Raw genomic sequence first — 24,304 nt, 5'->3', positions numbered from 1 at the left:
TAACTTCAGCATCTGGCACGATTTACACGATCGTATAGATAACGTGATATGTCTGCGCCCATGCCCATTCACACATAGTTTGTAGAAACACACTTGAGTGTCTCGAAAAATCCTTCGTGCCCACTCCGGGAGTGGTCGTGATTGAGGTGCAATGCAATTGGCCGCAATTGCGAGGGCACCCAAACCCGCTGTCCCTCCTCAGAGACCTGAACGAGCACTCCGTCTGGGGTGAGTTTGCTGCTCTCCGCCAGCTCCTGCACTTGCCGTGCCTCTGCGCCATCGTGAGGGAGATCTCCCTTGTCGACGTAGAAGACCACCTTAAACAGCAATGGGTCCTTTTTTGTGTTCCTAAGCCAAACTAGGCTTGTCTGTGCGCACCAAATCGTGTATAGCTACACTTTCATCGAACTGTACCGCTCGTTCTGGTTCTGCTACATTTATGGGGAACCATTCCCCATCCTCCTCCTCCCATTGAATAAGTGATAGCAGTGAGTCGGTAGTCATGGGAACTGGGCATCCGCTGGTATATTTGCCCTCCCCCGGCGGTGTTTGATGATGCACTGAAAACCCTGCAGCCGTAGCACCCAATGTCGTACACGGATAGAGGCTTCGTTGGTAGTGAACATCCACTTGAGGGAGGCATGGTCGGTGTGTACTTCAAACCGGGTGTTCTCGAGGTAGGGGCAATACTTGTCCAGGGCCCATACGACTGCTAAGCATTCCCACTCTTGGACGGTGTAGTTGCGCTCGGCTGCATTTAACGACCGACTGATGAAGGACACTGAGCGAAATTCGTTGCTGAATTCCTGCAGTAGCAGTCTTGCAATCCCGACCAAACTAGCATCGGTCTCAACTACGAAAGTATGAAGGGATTGTCACGAAAGGGATTGCCACGAAAGGTTTGTCAGGAAGGGCCACCACGTCTGTGGTAAGTAGAGATTTCAAGGTGTAAAAAGCCATTTGTTGAGCCGTATCCCATTTCCAGCGGGTTGCCTTCTGCCGAAGAGAAGTCAATGGTTTCGCATTCTCTGAGAATCGGGGGTAAATGCACGATAGCCACCTCCACCAAGGAAGGCCCGCAATTGCTTAATTGTCTTTGGCTGTGGGAATTCCCGAACTGCAGCAGTCTTGCTTGGCTCATGACGGCACTGACCCGATCATATAATGTGCCCCAGAAATGTGAGCGACTGCTGACCGCTTGCAGAGTTGGATTTTCGATGGGTTGGTTGTGAGTCCTGCTTCCTGGATTCGCTGCAGTGCTTCTTCAATGTGCATCAGGTGATCCTCAAAAGTGTGTGTGTGTGTGTGGGGGGGGGGGGGGGGGATCGAACGACAACATCATCAAGAAAGGCCATGCAGAATTTATGCTTGATCCCGTCCAAAACTCTGTCCATCAAGGCTTGAAAGGTAGCTGGCACCATGCTATTCCGAATGGCATCCTTGTGAATTCAAATGTTCCCTGGTGGCACACAAATGCAGTCTTACATGCATCCTCAGCACACACGGTTATCTCTAAGAACCCTTGAGAGAAATCGAACGTGGAAAACCAATGTGCACCACCAAGCTGTGCAGAATCCACTCTGTGCGTGGCATTGGGTAAACTGAGACCGTGGTTTTTGCGTCCAAGGGGCAATACCTAGCCTATACCCGCCTGTTTTCTTTGCCACTAGCAGTAGAGCAGATGCCCACGGACTCATGCTGGGTCGGATAGGGCCTTGGTTGACGGAGTCTCCTATGCATTCTTTTATGCTTTCTCTTTTTTTTTTTTTTTTTTGGCACTGACGAGGCGTATTTTACACTTGATAGGGGATGCTAATGCGGTTTCTATGTTATGTTCTATTAAGGAAGTGCGGCCAGGATACTTGTTAAAGGCTTTACTAAATGAGTTAAGCAATAGACCGTATGGAAAACCTAGCGCCATCTCGTAGCACTCCCGGGAACCTACCGGCATTCCGCCATGTCTGAGGCGTCGTCCCCGGCACGAGCAATGCAAACGGCTGTCATACAACAGTTCTTTCACGTGTCCTGCTTCTCACATATGCTGGCTCACTATCTTATTTGTGTGATGAGACGCGGGTTTCAAAGGGGAATGTAAACCAGGTAAGAGAGCCTCAAATATCTGTATTCTTTATTGCATTGAAAGCATTAAGATGATGATTTCCGCATCGTAGCAAAATTTGAGCTACACCATTTGTGTGCATGTGCAGAGACGGGGCCTCATCTGGCTGTGCATCCCATTGAGACGCATGCATTTCTCGTTAATTGCAATACGGTCCTAAATTTTATCTGACCGGTACATATGGGTATGTGGATGTCATTGCAACAAAAATACTAAAAAGGGGATAATTCGCCTTATCCCCTTATTGCATACATAGGTTCAATTGTGGGTGCATTTGTCGCAAGACGCGATCAACCTTTTGTTCTTCCTTTACGGGCTCATCAAGTCGGTCGTAGTACTCTCATATGACATAGATAAATTGCTTGAGGTTCTCTTCGGGGTGTTGTGTGCTGCGCCTGAGCTTCTCTTTCAAACGTTTCTTCTGGTCAACTGGCTAGAGCCTCTTTCGGAATGCACTAAAAACCAGTCCCAGCCGGCAAGGCTATTGGTAAATCGAAGCCACAGTCTCGTGCTGCCTTCTCACGCCGCAAGCACAACCTGTTCGAGACGATCCTCCCGCGTTATGGCGTTCAGCAAACAGAAGGCGCCTAGTTTGTCCAAAAACTATTCGGGCCATTGGAGGTTCCCAAAAGCCGGATAACTTCGGAGTTTGCGTGTCCAGCTAAACGTGGCTTCGCGCAGGGCTTGGCTGTGTCCTGTGCTGCTGCCGTCATCGGAGCCTCGTTGTCACAAATGGCCGTAGTGAAAATCAAGTCTCTCACGTAGGTTCCCGTTGCATTGAGGAACCGTCTACCCCTCATAGTAGTTCTCCCACTGCTTGTCCAGTTAACGAAGATGCCATACTTGTTTCTTTAGACGAGTTGTCACTTGTCAGGACACGCCGACCGTTTATTCCACTACTGGCTAAACCTCTCGCTTGCCACCCAACGTATTGTCCGGGCGCCATCCCTCACACACCCCTCACGCTTCACCGCCACCGACGTCACGTGCCTGCCTCCCTCTCGCGAGATCTCGCGATGGTGGGCGTTTGCTCAGTTTCGGTTTCACTCTATCTCACAGTCACAAGAAAGACACATTTAAATATAGCTTTTCATATTGTAAGGTTTCTACATATGTAAGGTATATTGTAAGGTTTCTATGCGAAGGTTTCTACGCAATTCTATACGAAATTTCTATGCAATAAGATTTCTCGCAATGTATTATTAGCTGTATGGCCTTGTTCTGCTTCGTTCTACCGGCAGCACTATCTTTTCGGTAGCCCTTTTTAAAGATGGCTACCAGGCTAGTCCATCTTCAGGAACCAGAAGTGCACGGGTTTCTTTCGGAGTGCAGGAGTTTCTTTCTGCACAGGATTACGACATTGACTTTCGAGACGACGCAACCAATCCTTGGGTTGAGCCTTCTCATCTTTCCACGGTGGACTAGGAACACCAATGAAGACACTAAAGTGACTAAAAGGACTAATGAGGTCACGGACCTCATTTGTGTGCACTATTAATACAAAGAAACGATCCTTTTCCTGGCTTTTTGCTCCACCTCCCTCCGTTAAGAGGGGATACGAGTGAGGCGGCATCTCCGATTCACGATTTTTTCGCTCGTAGATGGCGCCACACGAACATACGGGTCTCAGCCTGGAGGAAGCTGTAACCATTACCCTTAGTACAAATAACTCACTCCTCCGCAGGATTGTGTAGTCCCAAAAACACGTGTGACCTCCTTGACTATTGAGACGCAGGGATCTCACGTCATGTTTGGGTTGCCAAGGTCAACTCAGCTACAAAGAAAGAAGGAGGTCCCGACGAAAGCCAATTCTTCCCTTTTGTCCCTTTGTGGACTGCATCTGGTGACTTCTTGATGTTTTGCTATCTGAGCTTGTCTGACTTTCTGGACGCAGCGCGGAGTCCAAATGTTATATTTCGTTGGCCCTCGCTTATTTATATTCACCTGCTGATTTTTCTTTGGCGCCGAGTTCTCACACTAGAACATTTTGCGGACGCATTTTGTAATAACTGACTATTCTGATTTAGTGTATTTACCTTGCGTCTGTGTGCAAGTGAATCTAAATTTATTTGTCGCTACAAACATTAACCGAATAAGTCCTCCGAAACCTAGACAAGATAAGCCGTGCAGCAGACCTTTGCATTTTGTCTTCTTTATTTTTATTTTATTTTTTCTCGGACAGCGTGGATGTGCAGAGATCCAAGACTGCAGATGCATACTCTAAATGAGGGGAAGTAATGTTTTGATTGTAGATGGGTAGAAATCCAGCGAACCGGTAGAGATGTAGGAAGGGAGTTGCCTCAGGACAGCAGCCGCCGATATTTCGAACAGAGACTGTTGAAGAAGAACCGAGTCTCTGAAGAACAGTCTCAGAAGAACAGTCTGTGTTCGAAATATCGGCGGCTTCTGTCCTGAGGCGACTCCCTTCCTAATGTTTTGATTGATTGGTTTGTAAAAGAAAAAAATTGAGATGATAGTCCCGAGCCACTCGGAACTAATGCTTTATATGCTGTTAATTTAATATGTTTTGTTGTACCATGGCGAAATTTCCTTCTTATAGTTTCCACAGACAAGCGGCTTTCGCACACATATGGATATCCGATTTCAGAACTTTCCCTTTAAATTTGCCGCCAGCAATGAGAAGGGTGCCCAGAAGAAGCACAGACTGTCGGCTGCTCCCAACGTCAGGCCATATTCTTCAATATGTGTAATTCGTCGGATTGTACCCACTTTTCTGTTCAGCTGTGTTGTTCGTAAATGACAAAGGTCTTAAAATAACCAGTGGCCTCCCCTCTTCGGCTGAACAAAGCAAACAAATAAATAAAAAAGCAGAGGACACTGATTGCCTGCACCGTATGCTCGAATCAAAACTTACGGAAAAACAGGTGCGTACGACCCACTCCACGGAGCTTTGAACTCCTTTCAAAACAAACGCCTTTCCAACAAACGGCGTCGATCAAACGGCATTCGACCAAACGAGTTTCGATGAAATGGGCGGACATCCAGTTTTAGTTTATTTACTTTGCGCCTATGTGCAGGTGTACCTAAATTTGGTCCTTACAACATACATGTATCCGTCGAAACCTAGACAAGATATCAGAAGGTCGAAACTTAAAAGGCCGAAAAATTAAAACATCGAACGATCAGAAGGCTGAAAACTCAGAAAACCGAACTATCAGCAGGCCGGAAAGCCAGAAAACCGAATTACCGTAAGGTCGAAAAGTAAGGAAGCCAAGATACGGAAATTGTTATTCCAACTGCGATAAAAAATTAGCTCTACAAAGTAAGTAGGATAGAATTGTTGAGAATTAATACAGGGAATAAATCGTTTCACCAAACTTCCCTTTAGATAACGTACTTTCGATCACTTAGGCAGAAAACAAAAAGTAAAAGTAGAGATGACTGTGTTATTGTACACGACGACAATCGCGTTCGGGTTGCCAAATATATAGAGCGACACCCTCTCCTCTAAAATTCATTGATGGGTAGTACAAGTCATTCACTGGCAATCACCCACCAGGCACTTTCTTTTTGTAAACATGTCTCCAAGAGTCTAGGCAGCTAAGACGCTCAGACTTGCAAATGCAGGTTGCAGTACATCAGTGCAAATAGTGTTCCGTGAATTTTGGGAGCAAGCCTTTTTTTTTTTTTTCAGAACTTGCCATTTTTTTGAGTCAATATACCCAAAAAGCACCCTTCTTTTGGGTGTAATATGTGACACCCCTGTTACACCCATCATTGGACCCCGAGCCCGAGAACTCGGAAGACTGAACTATCGAAAGCCAGAGGCCACCAAGAAAGGAAAAATATATATTCGAAAAGTTACATCTGCTACATCAGGTAGATCCACAACGCTGTGCTCAGGACAGGTATTGAGAATTAATGTGCTAAATGCTTTTTATGCATTTAAAATAACGTTGTATGACCTTGTCCAGCGCATGCCACTTTTTGGCAGCATCCCTCGTGTACTGGGGTTGATCTTACAGCTGTGGATAGAGAAAGAGCTTCTTTTGAAAAAGTTCTGTTAAAAAGTGAATTTCTATGGGGAGTCTTTTTCAACGTTTTATTCATAAATTATTTATTTCGCAGACATCCTCTTGGAATTCCTTATTTTTCGGCCGTTCCATAATCCAGTCTTTGACTGTTTGATATTACCTCATTAAAAAAAAGAAAGAAAACTGTCTTCCAATTTCAACAGATCGGGAGAGCGAATGGTAACACCACTCGGTCTCATTGTGCCTCACCTCCCCTAACCCTACCGTTCTTTTTACGTGCATGCGATGCGAGACGAATATTGTGTGGCTGTGTAGCAAACCTTTCCTGGTCTATGCCGCCTATTCTCCCTATTCTCACTCAAGGCCTTCCCATTATTTTGCGACGACCTACTCAACGTGGATCTCTTCAGACAGGTTTCACGACCTCAATTTCGCGCTTCCGCTGCCGGGGAAACCCCTTCTGGGATAGGGTGCCAGAACAGTGACTGCATTCTGCGGAACTATATGAAGTTCTCTTCTGACCAGCAATGTGGCGCTACTGTACGATGGCAAGACGGGGCAGTTCACGGAGCCGTACATACCTTAAGTTTTTTCAATATTGTGAACAACTGGAGGCATGGACAGACATGACATGAACACGTAAATATTCAAGAAAGAATTCCGCGTAAATGCTACTGATTACATTTCACATATGTGCTACAGTAAACGAGCTACGAACTTCCAAAAGCGAGAGACCGAACTTATAAATTTTTTGCAGCTTTCGTAAGGTTTTTAAAAACTTCTGCAAAAAAAATTGCAAATGTCTCCAATGCGAATTTTTTGAAATTCTAAAATCTATCGAACAAGGCCATTTTGGTCCAAATCGGTTCAGTATTAGCTGCAAAAGATCGCATTGTTTCGCCCTTAGAGAATACATGGGGCCGCCGGAGGTCGTATCCCCTCTTAAGGAAAACTAAACTGAAATTGAAATCCTTGACTTTCGTGAAGGAAAACGGAACGGCGGTGTTCTCTATCTGTGCTGTTTCGGTTTCGCTATGTCTGCCAACGTCATGATCACGTCACGGTGACGTTTCCTGGGTAGAGGTATATTCACTTCATTCACTTATTTCACAAACTTTTATCTATTAATAACACCGGGCGAATGTAAGTCTCAATACGACGTCATCTGGCAGTGGTTCGCAATAGGCTTGCGAAACCGGTTGTACTACATTCTTAAAATTCATCTGAAATTTTTCGACTATGCGGCTTTCTTCAGGACGTGAAGTTGACACCGAAATAACAGATCGCAGCTTTCGCCTCAACACACGCGAAGCAACGCATACGCATAGGTCATAGAATCTGTTTCATCGGCTGCTTCCGCGGCGTGAGAAACTAAACTGCCCCCACCAAATGCCCAGGAGAAATATCTGGAAAGCTGGATCACAATGTCCCCTACCTCCCCAACTTTAGTCATCGAAGTACATATGTCCCCTGTTGACGATGGGTGCGAGGCCCAGCTATGAGATTAAAGAAGAACGTCTTTAAAACGTCCCGCAAAGGAGGTCACGTTTGTGATATAGGAGCGTTCCTGCATGCTAACGTATATGATGAGATGCTGCTTTTATATTTTTTGACGATGCTCAGCGATAACAGCGTTCAAGCGTAGTCAGTCTTAAACGTTTTTGCCATAATATGCACAACAAATATTTAAGTTCAAGGTTCACTGAATCCGAATGGGGCGTGGTACTGGGACGTCACCAGTGCGTAGGAACACGTCGGACAACATGACTGCATCCGCCGTTCAACGGAGCTCAACAGCAGTATCTAGCATCCATAGCGTCCGTCAAGTGTCCTTTGTGGATTGACTTAGACATCCTCATATCGAAGCTTCTTAATCCCAGCAAATTTAAAGCAATTCATTTTCGTGCTGCAGTATCCCAGACCTCCGCAAAGGAAGCCGTGCCCTCATGACCACATGGTTGACGTGAATCGCCTCCTTCTGTGTCGGAATTGCCTCCCCGCGGGATGGCTGTTGGTTGGTTGGTTTTAAGAAAAACTAAAATGGAGACTTTGGAGATAGCTGTCTTGCTCGCTCAGCTACTGTGCAACACACACTTGTAGACCCAAGAAAAGGAACTACCGTTCTGACCGTATACCGTACTAACTAAATACCGTTGCTCGTCATCTCCCCAAAAATGTGCTAAATGCGTTACTTGTTGCACATAACATGAAATGAACGAGTTATCGATAACAGAAAGTAACCAGCTACTGTCACTTTACATTGGTATCCCACGGAGCTGAAGTGTAAAATCCACATATAATTTTACGAATTTTTTTTTCGATGAATTGCCTCTTAGCAGCGACTGCTAATGTCCGAAATTAAGTTTTACAAGGAACAAATTGCTTCCAACGTAACACTTGTCTGCCGCGCTTAGGTAACGTAGCCCTGAAGCACCGCATCGTATTCAAAAAATGCAAAACCGAAGAAAATGAAAAGACCTGCAACCTGCGCTACTTGGCTATTTCACGAACTACCTTACTTCTTCACATGTTTACCGTTCTCGCATAATTAGCGCACCCTAAACTTGAGCGTCCCTACATCACATTAGAATACAACCAGCGTACACCCGTTCCCACAACCTGCAAACGCTGCGATTCGCCCGTTACATCACAGCCCCCCCTCCCCCGACACAAATTGCACAACGCAACCCGCAACACTGATACAGCATGACAGCCGTGAAGTTTCACCACAGTTCCATGGGTAGGGTACAGCCGTCAGTTAGGCCTTTTTCCGAAAACGCAATTGCGTCCTGCCGAAACAGGAGGTTTCATTACCTCCGAATGCACCTCGCCAACTCAGGAAATTAATTCTAGGTTCGGACCCGGATAATTATAGTCGGACCCCACGCTGGCGAATTCGAGTCAGACGTTGCGTGAATGCAAGTGAACAGAAAACAAATAAAAAGGGTGCAGTATTTAGGTTAAGTGCGTCGCGCAGAGAGAAAGAGAGTTAATTATCTAGCAGCATGCGTTGTCATGTGCTTTGAATGGCGAAATAGCTTGTCTAAACACGCCATGTCGGCTATGGCCAGTGAAGGCGCATAAAAGTGGTCTTTTATAGCGCGCCATGAAAGTGTAAGCGCAGTATGTTTTGGTGCGTTTGCTGCTGTCCGTGTGTTATGGCGAGTACGGCGGCCTGATAAGACAAGGGATGTGGGTCAAGGTTGGGCTTTATCGTCCTATCTCGCCGTGACACGTAGGAAACAGCATTCTCCTGATTTGAACCTCTTCCGCAAGAGAGGGTTCGCGTGTGTTGGTGGTGTTGCTTGTTTTGCTTGCAAGTGTGTTATTGTTTCCTGGTCAGGGGGGATGGCTGGCGGGGTGTTATGGTCGAGCTGTCTGCCTACCGATGTAGCGATCTGTGGAGGTGAGCAAAACAAGAAAAAGTCGGTTGTGTGAAATATTAGTGAGTTTTAGTGCATCGTACGCTATCGCCTTTGCGTACGTAAGGGATAGCATTGGTAGCTTTGCGCACGCGCAAAGGATAAAGAGAGCTTCGCGCAGTGCGCAGAACCACCACACTGTCCCTTACGTACGCAAAAGCATTAGCGTACGATGCACTAAGGCCCAAAATTTTTGAATGAGACTTTCCTTCCGCTGCTTTCGTTCGTGTGCCTATAGGAACACACAAAGCTACTTTCGTCAGAAGGCCGCCTTCTTTACGTAGTGATAGTTCAGAACTCGGCTTATGCTTTCCTAACGAAAGGAATCTTGAGTGCTTCCATCAGCGCGTCTGATAGTGAGAGTACAGAGCATAACTTTACTAACCGCGTCCCAAAGACAAGCTATCGTCCTTTATTTTGAACCTAAAAATGTTTTAATGTCGTGCTACATGGGTTTCAGAACGGATGATTTCAAGAAATCCCAGTGCTGAATGGGGCACGCGTTGCGCACCATGGGCGCTCATTGACGTGGGATTGCGTTTCGTTTCCGATGACCTTGGCACGTGTTAACGTTGACGTGGTAACGATACCCACGCGTTGTATGCTGCCAAATATGGCAACGTCAACACGATACGTCACAGCAGATAAGGCAGCGGTCCTGTTTGAGCCAGTAAGGAGCTACAAGACCCTGCTATACAAAACAGGAAAACCGATTGCGTGTCGACGGAAGGCGAGAGTTGCAACGAAGTGTAGCCCATCAGCAACCTTTCCAGAGGCGGCCCTTTCGTGTCTCGAAAGGAAGTCCGAAAGGGAAGGATTGTTTGAAATTGGGCGGAAGGTTCCTTTAGGAGCGAAAGAGGGATCGGGAAGGAAAGTAGCATTTCATAATTCGGGCCTAAAATTCTCTATTGAAGGATGCTGTGGTGTAAGCCACATATGTGTCATCGCTGCTGCATTTACGTTTTATACGGATTCAAATATCATGTCATGCACTTGCCTCTCACGGGTTGTCTGACAAGATCAAGCCATGTGGGAAACAACCCGGGGAAATGAGAAACAACCCGGAAGAAGGTGGGGGAGAGGGGGCGATAGTAATAATATACCCCTCTAGTTTAGATATACTCCGTTCTACAATAAGTATTTCACGGTAACACAGGGCACGCCAATAATAAAATAACGACTGTAGAATGCAGATTTAAATGAGAAAAAGTGTAACTACGTGGAGTTAACAATCTTGGTCGACTACGTGTTGTCTTGAGACGGAAGTGCTCAATTTTAAAATGGTGTAGCGCCGCGGGGAATTGCTCGGTTGCCGCGAAATCTGTCTTGGCTGATAGACTTCAATGCTTTTTAGCGCATAGTAAGGTAAGATTTTCGGTGTGGGCCTCAGAAACATTCTTGCAGCGTGCAGAAGGTGACAAAAAATCGAGAAACAAGCATGGAGGTGTCCCTATTCGCTATTCCTGTCACCATGAACGTTACTAAACCGTGCTCCCTGGCTAGCAGAGGCGCTTGTGGTTTTGAGACACACGGGCAGCGTTTCTTCTCACCACTATACAAACGATCCGAGCTGTAAGGGCTGTCGAAAAAGCTGATCCTGAACGTGCGATCGTCCCTTCTCTTCAACGGCATCGATCCTTAATGGAGTAAAGATGAGGGAATCCTTCAACGTTAAACTTTTGCAAACTATCAATGCCTCTTTTCCTTCTCTCTCTCTCGGTTGCTCTCACGCTTATACGCGGGGAAGTAGTAACGAGATACAAAAGAGGGCAGCCTGTACCGAAAACAGTGTTTCCCTGTAATCGTTAAGCGGTAGAAAATTCGAGGCATCAGTTTCTGCAAGTATTCTACAGGTATTTCTACAAGTACACACGGCCGCCGTCCACACATTGCTCCGCTGCACCAAATCCGTCGCTGTCAAAACCCTTCGTTACATACATAACTATATTTATTTCTTGATGCGCCTCTACAAAATCAAACCTCGACGTGCCATATAGGCACGTTACGTGCGCCGTACAATACGCAACAATAAACAATAACAGAACACGTTGGAATGGCATTAAATAAACGGAAGTAGGGAACGCGTGAGTGATTGGCTTAAAACAGGGACCACGAGATAACATGTCGGCACAGTTCCCTCTGAAGTCGGCCCAGGACGCATACTAACCCCCCCCCTCCCTGTCCCCCACTCCTTCCTGTTGTCCTCTCTCAATCTGTTCACGTCTGTACGCTGCTCATAGCCACAGTTGATTCGCGGCGCTAACATAGAATTAAAAAAAAACAACAAAAAAAAACGAGATAACATTTCATCGCTGTTTGAAATCAGGAACGGAAGCACGTTCATTGACTAAGTTATAATACCGCCTAAAATAAGTGGCAGTTAAAAATGGTTCTACACCGTGGGATACAGGTCTCTGGACCGTAACTTGGTGAGTGAAGGGTATGGAAATCCGAAGGAATTGCGGTATGCATCAGGCCGGTCACATTGCTAGTGTGTCAAGCAGTTGCACAACGGGAATGCAGAACACGTAAATTCATGTCACTGCGCTTCAATGCGAGCAATTGACAACTGCGAGAGATCAGCATGTAGGAATTGCAATCATAATATTATGAAAAACAGCTGCATCAAAACACATACAGTAATACGACTATAAATATTTGAAATAGAGCAGAAACTAGACTGACGCGAAAGAACGAGACAAACGCCAGCTGGATATTACAGTAACGGCAATATTGCGGTGCGTCTGACGACTTCTCATTATTTTAATGGACGCGGCGTTCCTGTGGTCACGTGTGACGGTTCTCTACGTGCAAGAGGTGGCGCTGCGGGAAGCGCTGGGCGCACTGATTAATGAAAGCGGCGGGCAAAAAAAAAGCACGTCAACAAACATGGAGAATTCTGTACCGCAGGATCGCTTGTCTGCCGGAAGGCGGCGGGTGCAAAACATCACCAAACCATGAGCTTTAAAAAGACACCGCACTGCAAAAATTTCTCCTGAAAGATGCCGTTACCTTGACATCAACATAAAAGGAACGGAATTCATTTGGTTGCGTCGTTCATGATTTATGATAGAAAAAAAAAACGCAATTTGAGCCTTTCTCACTCACTTTCTCGCTTTTATTCTCAAGTACGCAACGAATTAGCCTAAACCTATTTCTTTCCTCCTTTATTTCGTTCGTGAATCAATAAAATTTCCCTGGAACGATGTACCTTGTAGAATAGCGTACAGCAAAAACAAGTGAAGCATACAAGAACACACAACTCGTACAAGCTACACTATGCTCTAAACCGACAAATGTACAGCGGATGAAGCATCCCGAAAGACTTTAAAGTAAGTGACAATTCTGCACTCCACTGCGCACACTGTAAGACAAAAACGAAAAAAAAAAGAAAAGAAATGGCGACGTCTTGTATTTCATTTCGGTGACTATAGATGAAAGTAGATATATATATCGACGTAAGTCCGTTTGGGGCTAAAGTTGGGAGCAATCAAATCTAGGGAAGCGAAAGAAATTCCTCCCCAAATTAACTCCTTTTCAACTTTCCCTCGTGGAGTAAAGCATATGTCTGGGTTTAAGCGCGGGTGTGGTTATACCCGCAGAACCGCGCTGTATCCTTGTTTGCGGAGGGAAATATATAACGTTTTGAATTCTGCGCGGCCAAAGTGTGGATAAAACAGTGCACCTCTACAGTGCGCCCGGTTATCCACATTTTATAAACAAATCAACATTTGTGTCACTGTCGACGTCTTCCGGGTGGAACCATACGTTCGAGTGCCCCGTGTATTAAAAGGAAAGTCTGGCTATTAGAGCAACACTAAAGTGCAAAAAAATTGTCTTTGCGACATGAAAGATTCCGTCATCAGGACAATAATGCAACAGTGATGACATTCACCCCTTGCGCCGTTTGTAATTAAAACGTTAACAAAGGCGCCAATTTGGAGGTTCCTCTTTCCTTCCTCCGAATCGTCGCAAGGCACGTCAAGGGTACGTCACCCCTAGCGCATCCAATCGTCAACGGAAATATATTGCGGGAACTGCCCCTTCCCGCTTTTCTTCTTCTGTTTTTTCTCTTTTTTTTTTCGTTCTATCAATGCGGTACGAGGGGAGCTCCGACTTGGCTCTGACGAGTAGAGGTACGTCTCCCCGGGACGCATGTCACACGCACATTCTGCAGTAGCGGGAGCTTTCACTAATACCACCATACAAGGTAACAGGAACGGAATCAGCGCGTAAAACGTGATCAAACACACAACTTATAGCCAATGCTCGAGAAACGAAACAAGCACAAAACGGAGGCTACACAGTCACCGCGAGAAGCCCCACCAACTGCGAGCGGGGCAGTATATGGATCAGATTGCAGATGCGTGCGCAAGAGAAGCTAGAGCAGTGCCTGGACGGTTATAATAGCGCCGTGATGTGATTATCGAGTCCATCTCTTTTACTACGCGTTCAACAGTGCTATTCCAGACAAAAAATACGGTTTCTATAGGGAGACAATTCTTGAAAAAGATGCATACGTTATATAGATTGACGAGTGGGACTTTCGTCATTACCACGTTTCCATTCGTCATTTTGACTTGAAATTCCTCATTACACACATCCCACAATCAGCGCGTATCGCGAAACAGTGCGCACTTGATGTTCTTCCTGTGTTGCATTGCAAGTGTATTCGAAGCAATGAGCATTGAGTACAGAATATACCTGCTTCCAGTAGTCTATGAGACCCACAAACACCAACCTTATTAGAGCCCCTTCAATGGGGCCTCCCTATACCTATATATACCACTTTTTGAGGTGTCTAGCCCAGTCAAAAGCCAAAATACAGTTCCCTATTATTGCAGGCCATCCAGTAGTTATACCTCACCCTTATTTACTGAGTTCCACCATGTTGGGGAAACTGATTGGTTTGGATTGAAACGGATACCCCGGGCAACATACCAAAACGATGGATTTTGCGACCACTTTGATCAACGCCACCTGCGAGAAGGAGGCATGCTGGGAAGACTCAGAACTGCAGAAATCTAGCAGAAGTGGTTGCTGTCAGAACTGATTGGCCAGGAAAGCGGTAGGACCGCTTCTTCGTACACACTACACAGACAGCTGCCGGTATATAAGAGTTTTTCTTCTTTTTTTTTCACGTAACATAAGCAGTTAGAATCAACGATTGGTAAAGATGTATGTACAGTGCTGGCCAAAGGTTTACGGAACACGCTCCGGCGCACACCTTCTTCAGAGCGACATACTAGCAGCGAATGGTGCCGTACGGACTAGCAAACAGGTGACTGGGTTACCTAGACACGTGTCAGTAAGTCCGTACGGTGCCATTCGCTGCTAGCGCTCAACGGTGTAGACTTGGGCAAGTTGGTACAACGAGTCTTGCTGTGAGTCCACGCTTGGTTTCTGTTCTTCTACTTTGTCTCTCGTCTTTGTCGTCGGCTGTGGCTACTGTCAACAATCTGAAACAATCGAGCACATCCTACGAAGATGCCGAGCATACCATTTTGGGCGCGAAGCCCACCTCCGTGACTCCAGCTCTGGCACGCTAGCGGACATCCTCTACCCCGGTGGTTCTTATGCCAAACGTTTCGCTAAAGCAAGAAACCTTGTTCTCTTTCTGCAGGAGGCGGGTCTTGCCCGACGACCCCTCTAGCACTTTGCACTCCCTGATGGACTCACGCACCCCCTACGCATCTCCACGATTCATCCTCCATCCGTCCTTTTCTTTTTTGCTATGGTCGTGACGACGCCCACTTCTGTGTGGCGAACAACGGCGAGCAAATTCTGTCACTACCCCCTCCCCCACCGCCTCTCGTCTCAGCGTCGTTTCCTTGTTACATGTCTTTCCTGCCATTCTCTCGGATCGCGGTCTTCACTATATAGGCCGAACGTTAGCGACAAAAAATGTCAGTTTCGCGTAAATAATGATGGCGGAGCGAAAGTTGAAGCTGATTTTTCAGATATATATGTACAAGAGGATATATACTCATAGAATGAAATTAGAGTGATTTGTATAAATAAAAAAAAGTCACTCAATCTCCGCTTCGCGGTTCCAAGCAAAGACATACATGTATGTGTTTCGTTGTATCGTCATATGTAGAGGTGAGCGCGGATCTCTAGTATCCGCAACCGTTCCGTATCGGCACATAGGATCCGCGACAGCAATCCGCGATAGTAAACAGACGTGTATTCGCATCCACAGCCCTGTGTATAATAGGTATACCACATCCACTGTTATTGCATTTGTAGGCAAAAGAACGCATGACGAAAATGTTATGTTGCAAACATGTTCACCTCTCAGCATGCAAACCGTTCAGGAACATTATGTCGTCCACAGTTCTCCAATCATATATATATATATATATATATATATATATATATATATAGGTACTAACAAAATATGAGGCAGACAACGAAGATGTAGGAAGTAGAAAAAGGGGGAGTTATTTATTTACTAGTGGAAAGTTAAGGGGGAAGTCAACGTTGCGGCGGAAGCTCCGCCTTCGTCAGGACTGAAGAATGACAAATGACACTTGGAGTTTTATACAGTGCTACAATGACGTCACAATCGGGGGGTCCCGCCACCTGGCGGCCGTCAGCAGGTCAAGTACAAGGAAGTGGTTGAGTCATGTCCGGTGAAGAGGTCATAGTCCGGGAGGTGGGATGGAATCCAAGGGCTGTGGACTGTTGTTCTGCAAAGAAAAGGGGAACAAGCAGCAGTACACTATCTAAGCAGATAAGTTTCTTATTGTTGACAGTACACCGGGGTCCTCGTTTATGATAGATTGGAATTTGTAGATAAGGTAAGATTCGCGCTGTTCTCGGCACCGGTCGGAACTGAAGTTTGTTTGAAGAAGGAAAATTGAAACATCGTTAATTGAATGCCCTGGCTGGCTAAAATGGCGTGAAACTGGAAGATTCGGTTTTTTCGTCACGTCCGATCGGTGATTGTTAAATCTGATTCTGAATGCGGTTTTTGTCTGGCCCACGTACTGTGCTTGGCATGCGTTACATTGAATGAGATGGATAACGTTGGACGAATTACAGTCTAGGTTTGCTCTAATTGTCACTCTGAAGTGAGAACTAGTACTTTCGGCTATGGTGGTGTTTTGCATTGATTTGCATATTTGACATCTGCGGCCTTCACATGGGTGACAACCCATTGGTGAATCATTTGGTTCGTTGATTTTAGAATGAACTAAGCTATCTAGCAGATTGCGTGCGCGCCTGTAGGTGACACGAGGTGCCTGCGGAAAAATTTCCTTTGTGCGCTCGGATTGCTGAAGTATGCTATAGTGTCGATTCAGTATACCCTTAATGTTTGGGATATTTCCAGCAAATGTTACGATCAGGTTGATAGCGTCCTCTTTTGTGCTATTTTTTCGCGTACCGAATAGTGACTGGCGCTCTATTTTTCGGGCCCTGTTGAGAGCGTCTTTCACAAGGTTCGGTGGAAAATGGCGGTCAACGAATGTTTGTTGCAACTGATTTAGATTCCTGTCAAGATCGTCATCGTTCGAGCAGATTTTCCTGTACCGAAAGGCTTGGCTGTAAGGGATGGCAAGCTTTGTATGCCGTGGGTGACAGCTGTGAAAGGACAAATACTGTTGGGAGTCAGTGGGCTTCCGGAATAGGTCGGTGCTTAGAACTCCGTCTTGTAGTCTTACCTGAACATCTAGGAAGTTAACAGTTGCAGTTGAATACGTGTGGGTGAACTTAATAGTGGGATGAAATTGGTTGAGATCATTTATGAATTCTATGAGGTCCCTTTCTGAATGTGGCCAGATCATAAATGTATCATCCAGGTAGCGTTTGTAAAGTGCCGGCTTTCGCTCACGTCCTTCCAGAAATTTTTCTTCCAAAGTTCCCATGAATATATTTGCATAAGTAGGCGCCATTTTAGTGCCCATAGCCGTGCCGCTGATTTGGAGGTAGTGCTGACTGTCAAATTCGAAGTTATTGTTTTTAAGGATTAGGTTTACTAGCTTGGACAGGGCAAGTGGGTCGATAGGACTGTGTCCGGCGTATCTAGAAAAAGCTGTCTCAACTGCAATAATGCCGTCATCGTGGGGAATATTAGTGTAGAGGGACGAGACATCTAATGTAACTAGGAAACTTGATGTGGGGGGCTGGCACTGATTTAGTATTTGAAGGAAATGGTTAGTGTCCTTGATGTAGGACGGTAGTTGTGGGGGTATGTCCTTGAGGACGTGATCTACAAAGCTGGATATCTTTTCTGTGGCTGTACCATTGCAAGACACAATTGGCCTGCCAGGGTTTCCTTCTTTATGAATCTTTGGCAGCATGTAGAACCCGCCCGGTGTGGAATTTCGGGGAAGAAGGTATTCGTAGAGCGTCGCGTCGATCTCTTTCTTACTTTTTAGGGCTTTTAGTTCTTTCGTGATGCTCGCAACAATTCGTTCCGTGGGGTCGGCGTCCAGATTTTCATAAAATGAAGTGCAACTCAATTGTCGCAGACCCTCGTTAATATAATCTTGCCTATTCATTACAACAATTGCGCCACCCTTATCTGCTCTTTTGATAACAATTTCCTTACAATGCTTGAGTTCAGAAAGACTCTGTTGTTCTACTGGGGTCAAATTTGACTTGGGACTGCGGCTAGAAGACGCGTTGTATGCGGTAATGATATCTTTCTGGACAGCTTTTATGTACATATCGAGAGCTCTGTCGCGGTTGGGTTCTGGGATAAATTGAGACGGTTGTCTGAAGGGGTTAGCATTGTGACCGGGCTGTGCTAACCCCTTGCTAATGCTAGCTGGCTAATGCTAACCCCTAATGCTAGCTGGTTAATGCTAACCCCGAAAAAACCGAATCTTCCAGTTTCACGCCATTTTAGCCAGCCAGGGCATTCAATTAACGATGTTTCAATTTTCCTTCTTCAAACAAACTTCAGTTCCGACCGGTGCCGAGAACAGCGCGAATCTTACCTTATCTACAAATTCCAATCTATCATAAACGAGGACCCCGGTGTACTGTCAACAATAAGAAACTTATCTGCTTAGATAGTGTACTGCTGCTTGTTCCCCTTTTCTTTGCAGAACAACAGTCCACAGCCCTTGGATTCCATCCCACCTCCCGGACTATGACCTCTTCACCGGACATGACTCAACCACTTCCTTGTACTTGACCTGCTGACGGCCGCCAGGTGGCGGGACCCCCCGATTGTGACGTCATTGTAGCACTGTATAAAACTCCAAGTGTCATTTGTCATTCTTCAGTCCTGACGAAGGCGGAGCTTCCGCCGCAACGTTGACTTCCCCCTTAACTTTCCACTAGTAAATAAATAACTCCCCCTTTTTCTACTTCCTACATCTTCGTTGTCTGCCTCATATTTTGTTAGTACCTATTTAATTTCGCGGTCGCCCGAACCCCTTTCTTCCAGTATATATATATATATATATATATATATATATATATATACAGGGTGTCCTAGCTAACTGCAAACATATTTTTTAAAAATATATATAACACTTTTTCCAAGATGAAATCAATTGCAATATAGCATATGCTGAAGGGCACTCCCTAGGAGGGCATTAGCAAAGTCCAAAGGCATTATCTTAATTAACTTTCATTAATTACCTTTTTAATTATAAAAGCTACAAAGTTATCCCAATGAGAACGTCTGTTCCTTTCGGTCACCTGATATCGTAGCCGTTTTCAGAACAAAAATCCGTTCGATAGATCGCCCGCAAAAAAATTCCTGAAGGAACGCAATTTTTTTCTTTATTTTGTTCATTGCGCTTCTTAGAAGACTCGTCTTCCCTTCACCCCCAATGTGAGAGGGAGAAAGAGCACACTATCGCTTCTCGCGTCCTGGAAAAAGAGTAAAAGGAAACAGAGGCTGCGTTCCAATACCCAGGTTAGTCGACTGCCTACCGGTCTAACCGGAAGTGCCGCCATGTTAAGTCTCGTTCCAAATCTCGCCAAGTCCGCTATTCAGTCGGCTACCGCCTAGTGCGCATCGATGCAGTCTAGTTATATGCCTGACCATCTGACAGTCGCTATGGCTGACAGCGGGAGACGCTAGTACCTGCTGCGCTTGCGCCGTACGCATTTCTTGCGTGAGCAACGAGATGGCGCTACAGGCGCCTCGGCTAGGCAAGCCTGTTCCAATAGTGACAAGCAAAGGGGTCTACTCAGCTGCCTCGTCAGGCAGCTTCACGGCCGTGAGGTATTGGAACGCAGCCCGAAAATGCAACCCAAGAAAAGGCCAGTTCCAATACAGTCACCCGATACATTTGTTTTTGTTTTGTTTCCGCAAATTAAAGCTCATCTTCGACGCATGACGCGGCACTGTACTCCTTTCCCCTCTCACGTTGGGGATGAAGGAAATACGCGTCTGTGAAGATGCGCAATGAACAAAATAAAGACAAAAATTGCGTTCCTTCACAAATTTTTCGCGGGCGATCTATCGAACGGATTCTAGTTCTGAAAACGGCTATCAGGTGACCGAAGTGAGGGGGAAAAGCTTTTTCCCCTCATTATAAATCACTGGCTTGCACTGTGGCATTGAGGAGTGCTATGTCACCCTCCCAGGTGTATATCGCTCGCTGAGTGACCCCTGGTTTGCCAATTCGGAACGATGCGCAGCTACCCAGAGCTGACGAGCCGCAAACACGGCGAAACACGTGTCCTCTGGTGCTGTCGCATCGTTCCATGAGTATATATATATATATATATGAGAGCAAGGGCGAGAAAGCCAGCGGTCAAATTGGAAAGAGAGTGGAAATGAAAATAATTATGAAGTCATAACAACAAGCCAAGCACAAATAACTCCCCCGCTGGTTTCCTTGTTGAAGACCAACTTTTCGTTGTCCTCTCTCTCTCTTCATCTTCTTCGTTTCTTTTTTTTTTTTTGAACTATGGCAGCCACACTCCGGTGGCGCAAGTCTGATAGCTGCACCGCCTATAGAGCGCGTGCATTACAAGTTCTACTCATACCATAGCTGAGAGGCGAGCTGCATGAACCTAACCTTTGCTAATTTCATCTAACCCGATATTGGATATGGACCACGCTCGCATGATATGAGTTGGGATGCTGTTCCTGTTTGCCACTCTTTGGCATTGCCTCGTAAAACTTGACATTGCAGTCGTTGACTCGCAGTGAAGATGCTTGTAGTCCCATTCACCTCCCTGAATTAATATCTATGCATTGATGGGGGAGACCTAATCGTACGTCCGTCTAGTGGTAGCTATAAAAACGAACCTTACGTTGGTCGCGAAAAAAAAAACGCGAGTCTTAAACACAACTGTAGCACGTCAAAGGATTAATGCATCGTGAAGGAAAAAGAAAAGAAAGGGGGGCTAAACTACGACAACGACCCTTCTACCAGCGGCAGTAGCGGGGAGGCCGCGATATTGGGCCAGTTGCGACGTCGTACACATAATCGACAGGCGACCAATTATCCGATTGCAACGCTTTACGTTTGCTGCCTTCCCGTTGCACACCATTTCTCTCCCGCTATCATTACCCTAATTCACTCCAGGCCAACATCTGGCGCGGATTAAAATTATACATCTATTTATATATACACACCAAGTGCCAAGATGACTAATGGCAGCCATTTTCAATAGGCTTGTCGAGCAACCATGCATGATGCGAAACAACATGGCCGACAAAGTGGGGTGGGACGTTCATAATCCTACTGCTGCTGACCAGGGTTGGGAGACCTGACTCGGTATCCGCTAAAAGCGACCGACCGTGACGCGTAGTAGCTGTAATTGGTTAATGGTGGCGCTCCGTTCGGTACAGGCTGAAATTTTGCTCAATATCGTGCCAGCGACACATGGGTTGGAATTAAGTGCCGCAGTATATACTTCTCAATTAAATACTTTTAACGCGTAGTAAATTGCGCTTGAAAAGAACGCTGAGCTGTCCTCAAAACTTGTAACAGTTGCACTCTTTTTAATATGAATTCGGTTCTGCCTTCAACGTGAAGCATCATCTGACTGTCCGTCTATTAAGCATGTAGCATAAAGGGAGCTAGAACTGAGGGTTCCAACCGGTTGGAATGGGAACTTGACATTTCGGTGCACGGACGCTTCAACGCGCGTCCATTCCGGACGATTGATGGCGCAATAATACGGAGGGTTTGAGAATCGTAAACGCCCTCCAGTTTCCATTCCGCAAAGCTGTCAGCCAGTCAGGGTGCAGCCCGCTGAGTCGGCGGCCGGTACGTTTTACGTGCCAAGGACTCCCTAAGGGTGAAAGGGAAGCCCCTTTCCGAATCCTTCTCCTCAAATGTATATGACGACCCGACTAGGCTCGACCACGTTGCCGGAACATCACGAATTACATGCAAGCGCTGAATGGTGCACGATGATTTGGTCGTCATTTGTTGAAGTACTTCATAGAAGAACGAAAGAGATGACACAGCAGACAGCTAAGCAGACGGACAGTCGCAATGACCCATTCAATTCATCCCATCGCTGATAGGTGTCGCCACGTCGGCGTAGGCGGAATCGTACCATGAGGAGGCGCCCATTTCACTAATACACTTCGTGTCCCATTACGGATCCCATTAATTCGTGATTTTACGTCGTGAGACAGCTGTGATGAGGCAATGTATAGCGCCCCTTTTTCCTAGTGACCTGCATGCAAAAAAAGAAAAAAAAAAAAACAAAGCAGGCGTTACAATACAAAAGAGGATAGAAAATCTTGCAACGATGTTTCATTTACGAGAGATTTCTTCTTTGAATAGGGGACGTGCGTAGAGATGCAAAATTTCCGGAAATTTTGGATCTCTCGAAAAAAATCGTTTCCCTTTTTTTTTTGTTGTTGTTGAAAAAATGGAAACAAAACGCGGTTACTGGTGAGTCGAAGCATTGCCGGCCAAGCCACAGCATACAATGAGCTAGAAACTTTACTAGTATTCGCCCTCTAGGCATAAATGCAGAGCAGAGCATCCCATGAGACTGCTGTCTACTCAGCGATGGGTAATTGGAACAACCCGTCCACTCCGACCAGAACTCCGACATTATGTGAACGCGACGGCGATCGCTTGGAGCAGGCAGACGGAGATCTATGTTGGTGGTTGTTGGCGGATTAGAGGCACCCAAGGCACTGTTGGCGGGTTGGAACGCATCGAAGGCACGAAAGTTTACATTTTTGAATTTTATCTCCTGGAAATTTTGGGGAACTTTTTCGGAGACGAGGAAAAAAGACGAAAAAAACATTTTTTCCCCCAAAATTTCCTGGCTTTTTCCGGGGCTTCGCATCTCTAGACGTGCGCTTCTCAAGGTGGCGCGCCGAACGCTGTGGCGACAGCGCAAAAGTGGAGGAATTTTAAATCTCCGGTCGCTCCTTGCATCGCCTTTTTGTCACTACCGACTCCCCTGCCATTCAGAGAAAAAAAAAAAAAAAACAGAAAAGGGAAGCAAACGAAATGTGGACGATTCTTCCGAACAAAACACGGTCGCTGCACGTTCGTGAGTGCTCCTTTGCGGAAGCTACAGGACCTCTTAACGCCTTCTTTCTCCGCTCCGAAGCTTTACTGCACGGTGCTGCATTCCTATAGGGATGCTTGAATATAGACTCGAAAGTTCGAAAACAGAAACCGCATAAAAAGATACCCAGATAGGAAATAAGAAAATGAGTTAAAGCACAGAATCTGGGCCGTCCTTGTACTGTTCGAGGTCATCGTTAGTCCATCTCTGATGCAGGTGAAGGAGTGTCAGCTGAAAAAAAAAAAAAAAATTCTTAAGTTCCGAACCCTCACAGACTCATGTGGCGATCGAGTATACCCGCGTGTTATCAGGTGGCAGTCTATCAGGTAGCAGTCTTGCGTTGGAGCAACGCCACGGACAATCATCCTTGCCTTCTTTGCAGCGCTGTCAACAACGCGGAAAAACATGCATCTACAGTTTCCTAATGGGTGACAGGTATATCGAATATTTGCAGCTGAATCGATAGTATCAGAAACCTCAGGACGGCCGTGGGCACGAAGAAGGGTATAGAAACTGCTCACGATGGCAGTGGCTATTTATTGCGCGAGGTACCAGCTGGAAAATCATATCGGCAGAACATGCGTACACAGGAATCCATAGCACGGCGATGTTGCTATAGCCGGGCTGCTGCTCGGTGTGAGCAACGCTATTCGGACGCAATTTCCCCGGAGAGCGAGGCTATATGTTACAACGGGGAGAACGAGTAAATGCGATGGAATGAGAGCGCCATGCCCTATGCACATCGATGGAAGTGGATTGCATTCGCTGTTATATGCAGCTAATACGGTAAGGGGCAAAATACGCAGAAAAGGTGATGCCCCACACACACACAAAAAAAAAGAGAGAGAAGAAGAAGAAAAAAGTACTAGGGCATATCCGGGTTTCCATCAGGGAGCAGTTATATCTCCGAGAACGAAGACACGAGAAGCGCTGCCTATAAGCAAGGAAAATTATTTCTTTTCTTTTCTGGGCACGTTGCTATATATGTTGAGAATGCAGAGTGACCATCGCTCTATTTTCTTTAAAAAAGGGGGTAATTTTTTAGGGGTAGATACATTGCACAACTATTATTCCATTTAGGGCAGGAGCCACAAAACTCAAACAGAGTGGTGGGCCTCATTGACCTTAGTCCACATCACGGAGGGCCGCACAGAAAAGAAATGAATACCATAAAACACCCTAATACGCTATACAATAAAAATACAGGATGCATAGCAAAGGACAGTACACAAAATACAGGAGTGTTGTAGTCCCAACTCCACTTAACACACCAATAGAAATAAATAAGAGCTGCTGCCTTT

At 45.9% G+C, this 24,304-nt stretch overlaps 1 protein-coding gene across 2 annotated transcripts in view; it reads left to right on the top strand.

Moving 5' to 3' along the window:
• Window positions 1–9,401: 9,401 nt before the first annotated feature.
• The window catches only part of LOC135389997 (uncharacterized), a 96,179-nt gene continuing 81,276 nt past the window's right edge, over window positions 9,402–24,304 (top strand). For both annotated transcript variants that reach the window (XM_064620025.1, XM_064620024.1), the window contains exon 1: window positions 9,402–9,520. In XM_064620025.1, the coding sequence (XP_064476095.1) occupies window positions 9,463–9,520 (58 nt within the window). In that variant the 5' untranslated portion in view covers window positions 9,402–9,462. The remainder of the gene's footprint in view (window positions 9,521–24,304) is intronic.

The sequence above is a fragment of the Ornithodoros turicata genome, chromosome 3 (assembly GCF_037126465.1).
Source record: "Ornithodoros turicata isolate Travis chromosome 3, ASM3712646v1, whole genome shotgun sequence".
Taxonomy (NCBI): Eukaryota; Metazoa; Arthropoda; class Arachnida; order Ixodida; family Argasidae; genus Ornithodoros; species Ornithodoros turicata.
The sequence above is the reverse complement of the archived record's forward strand: the minus strand, read 5'-3'. Positions and strand labels throughout refer to the sequence as shown.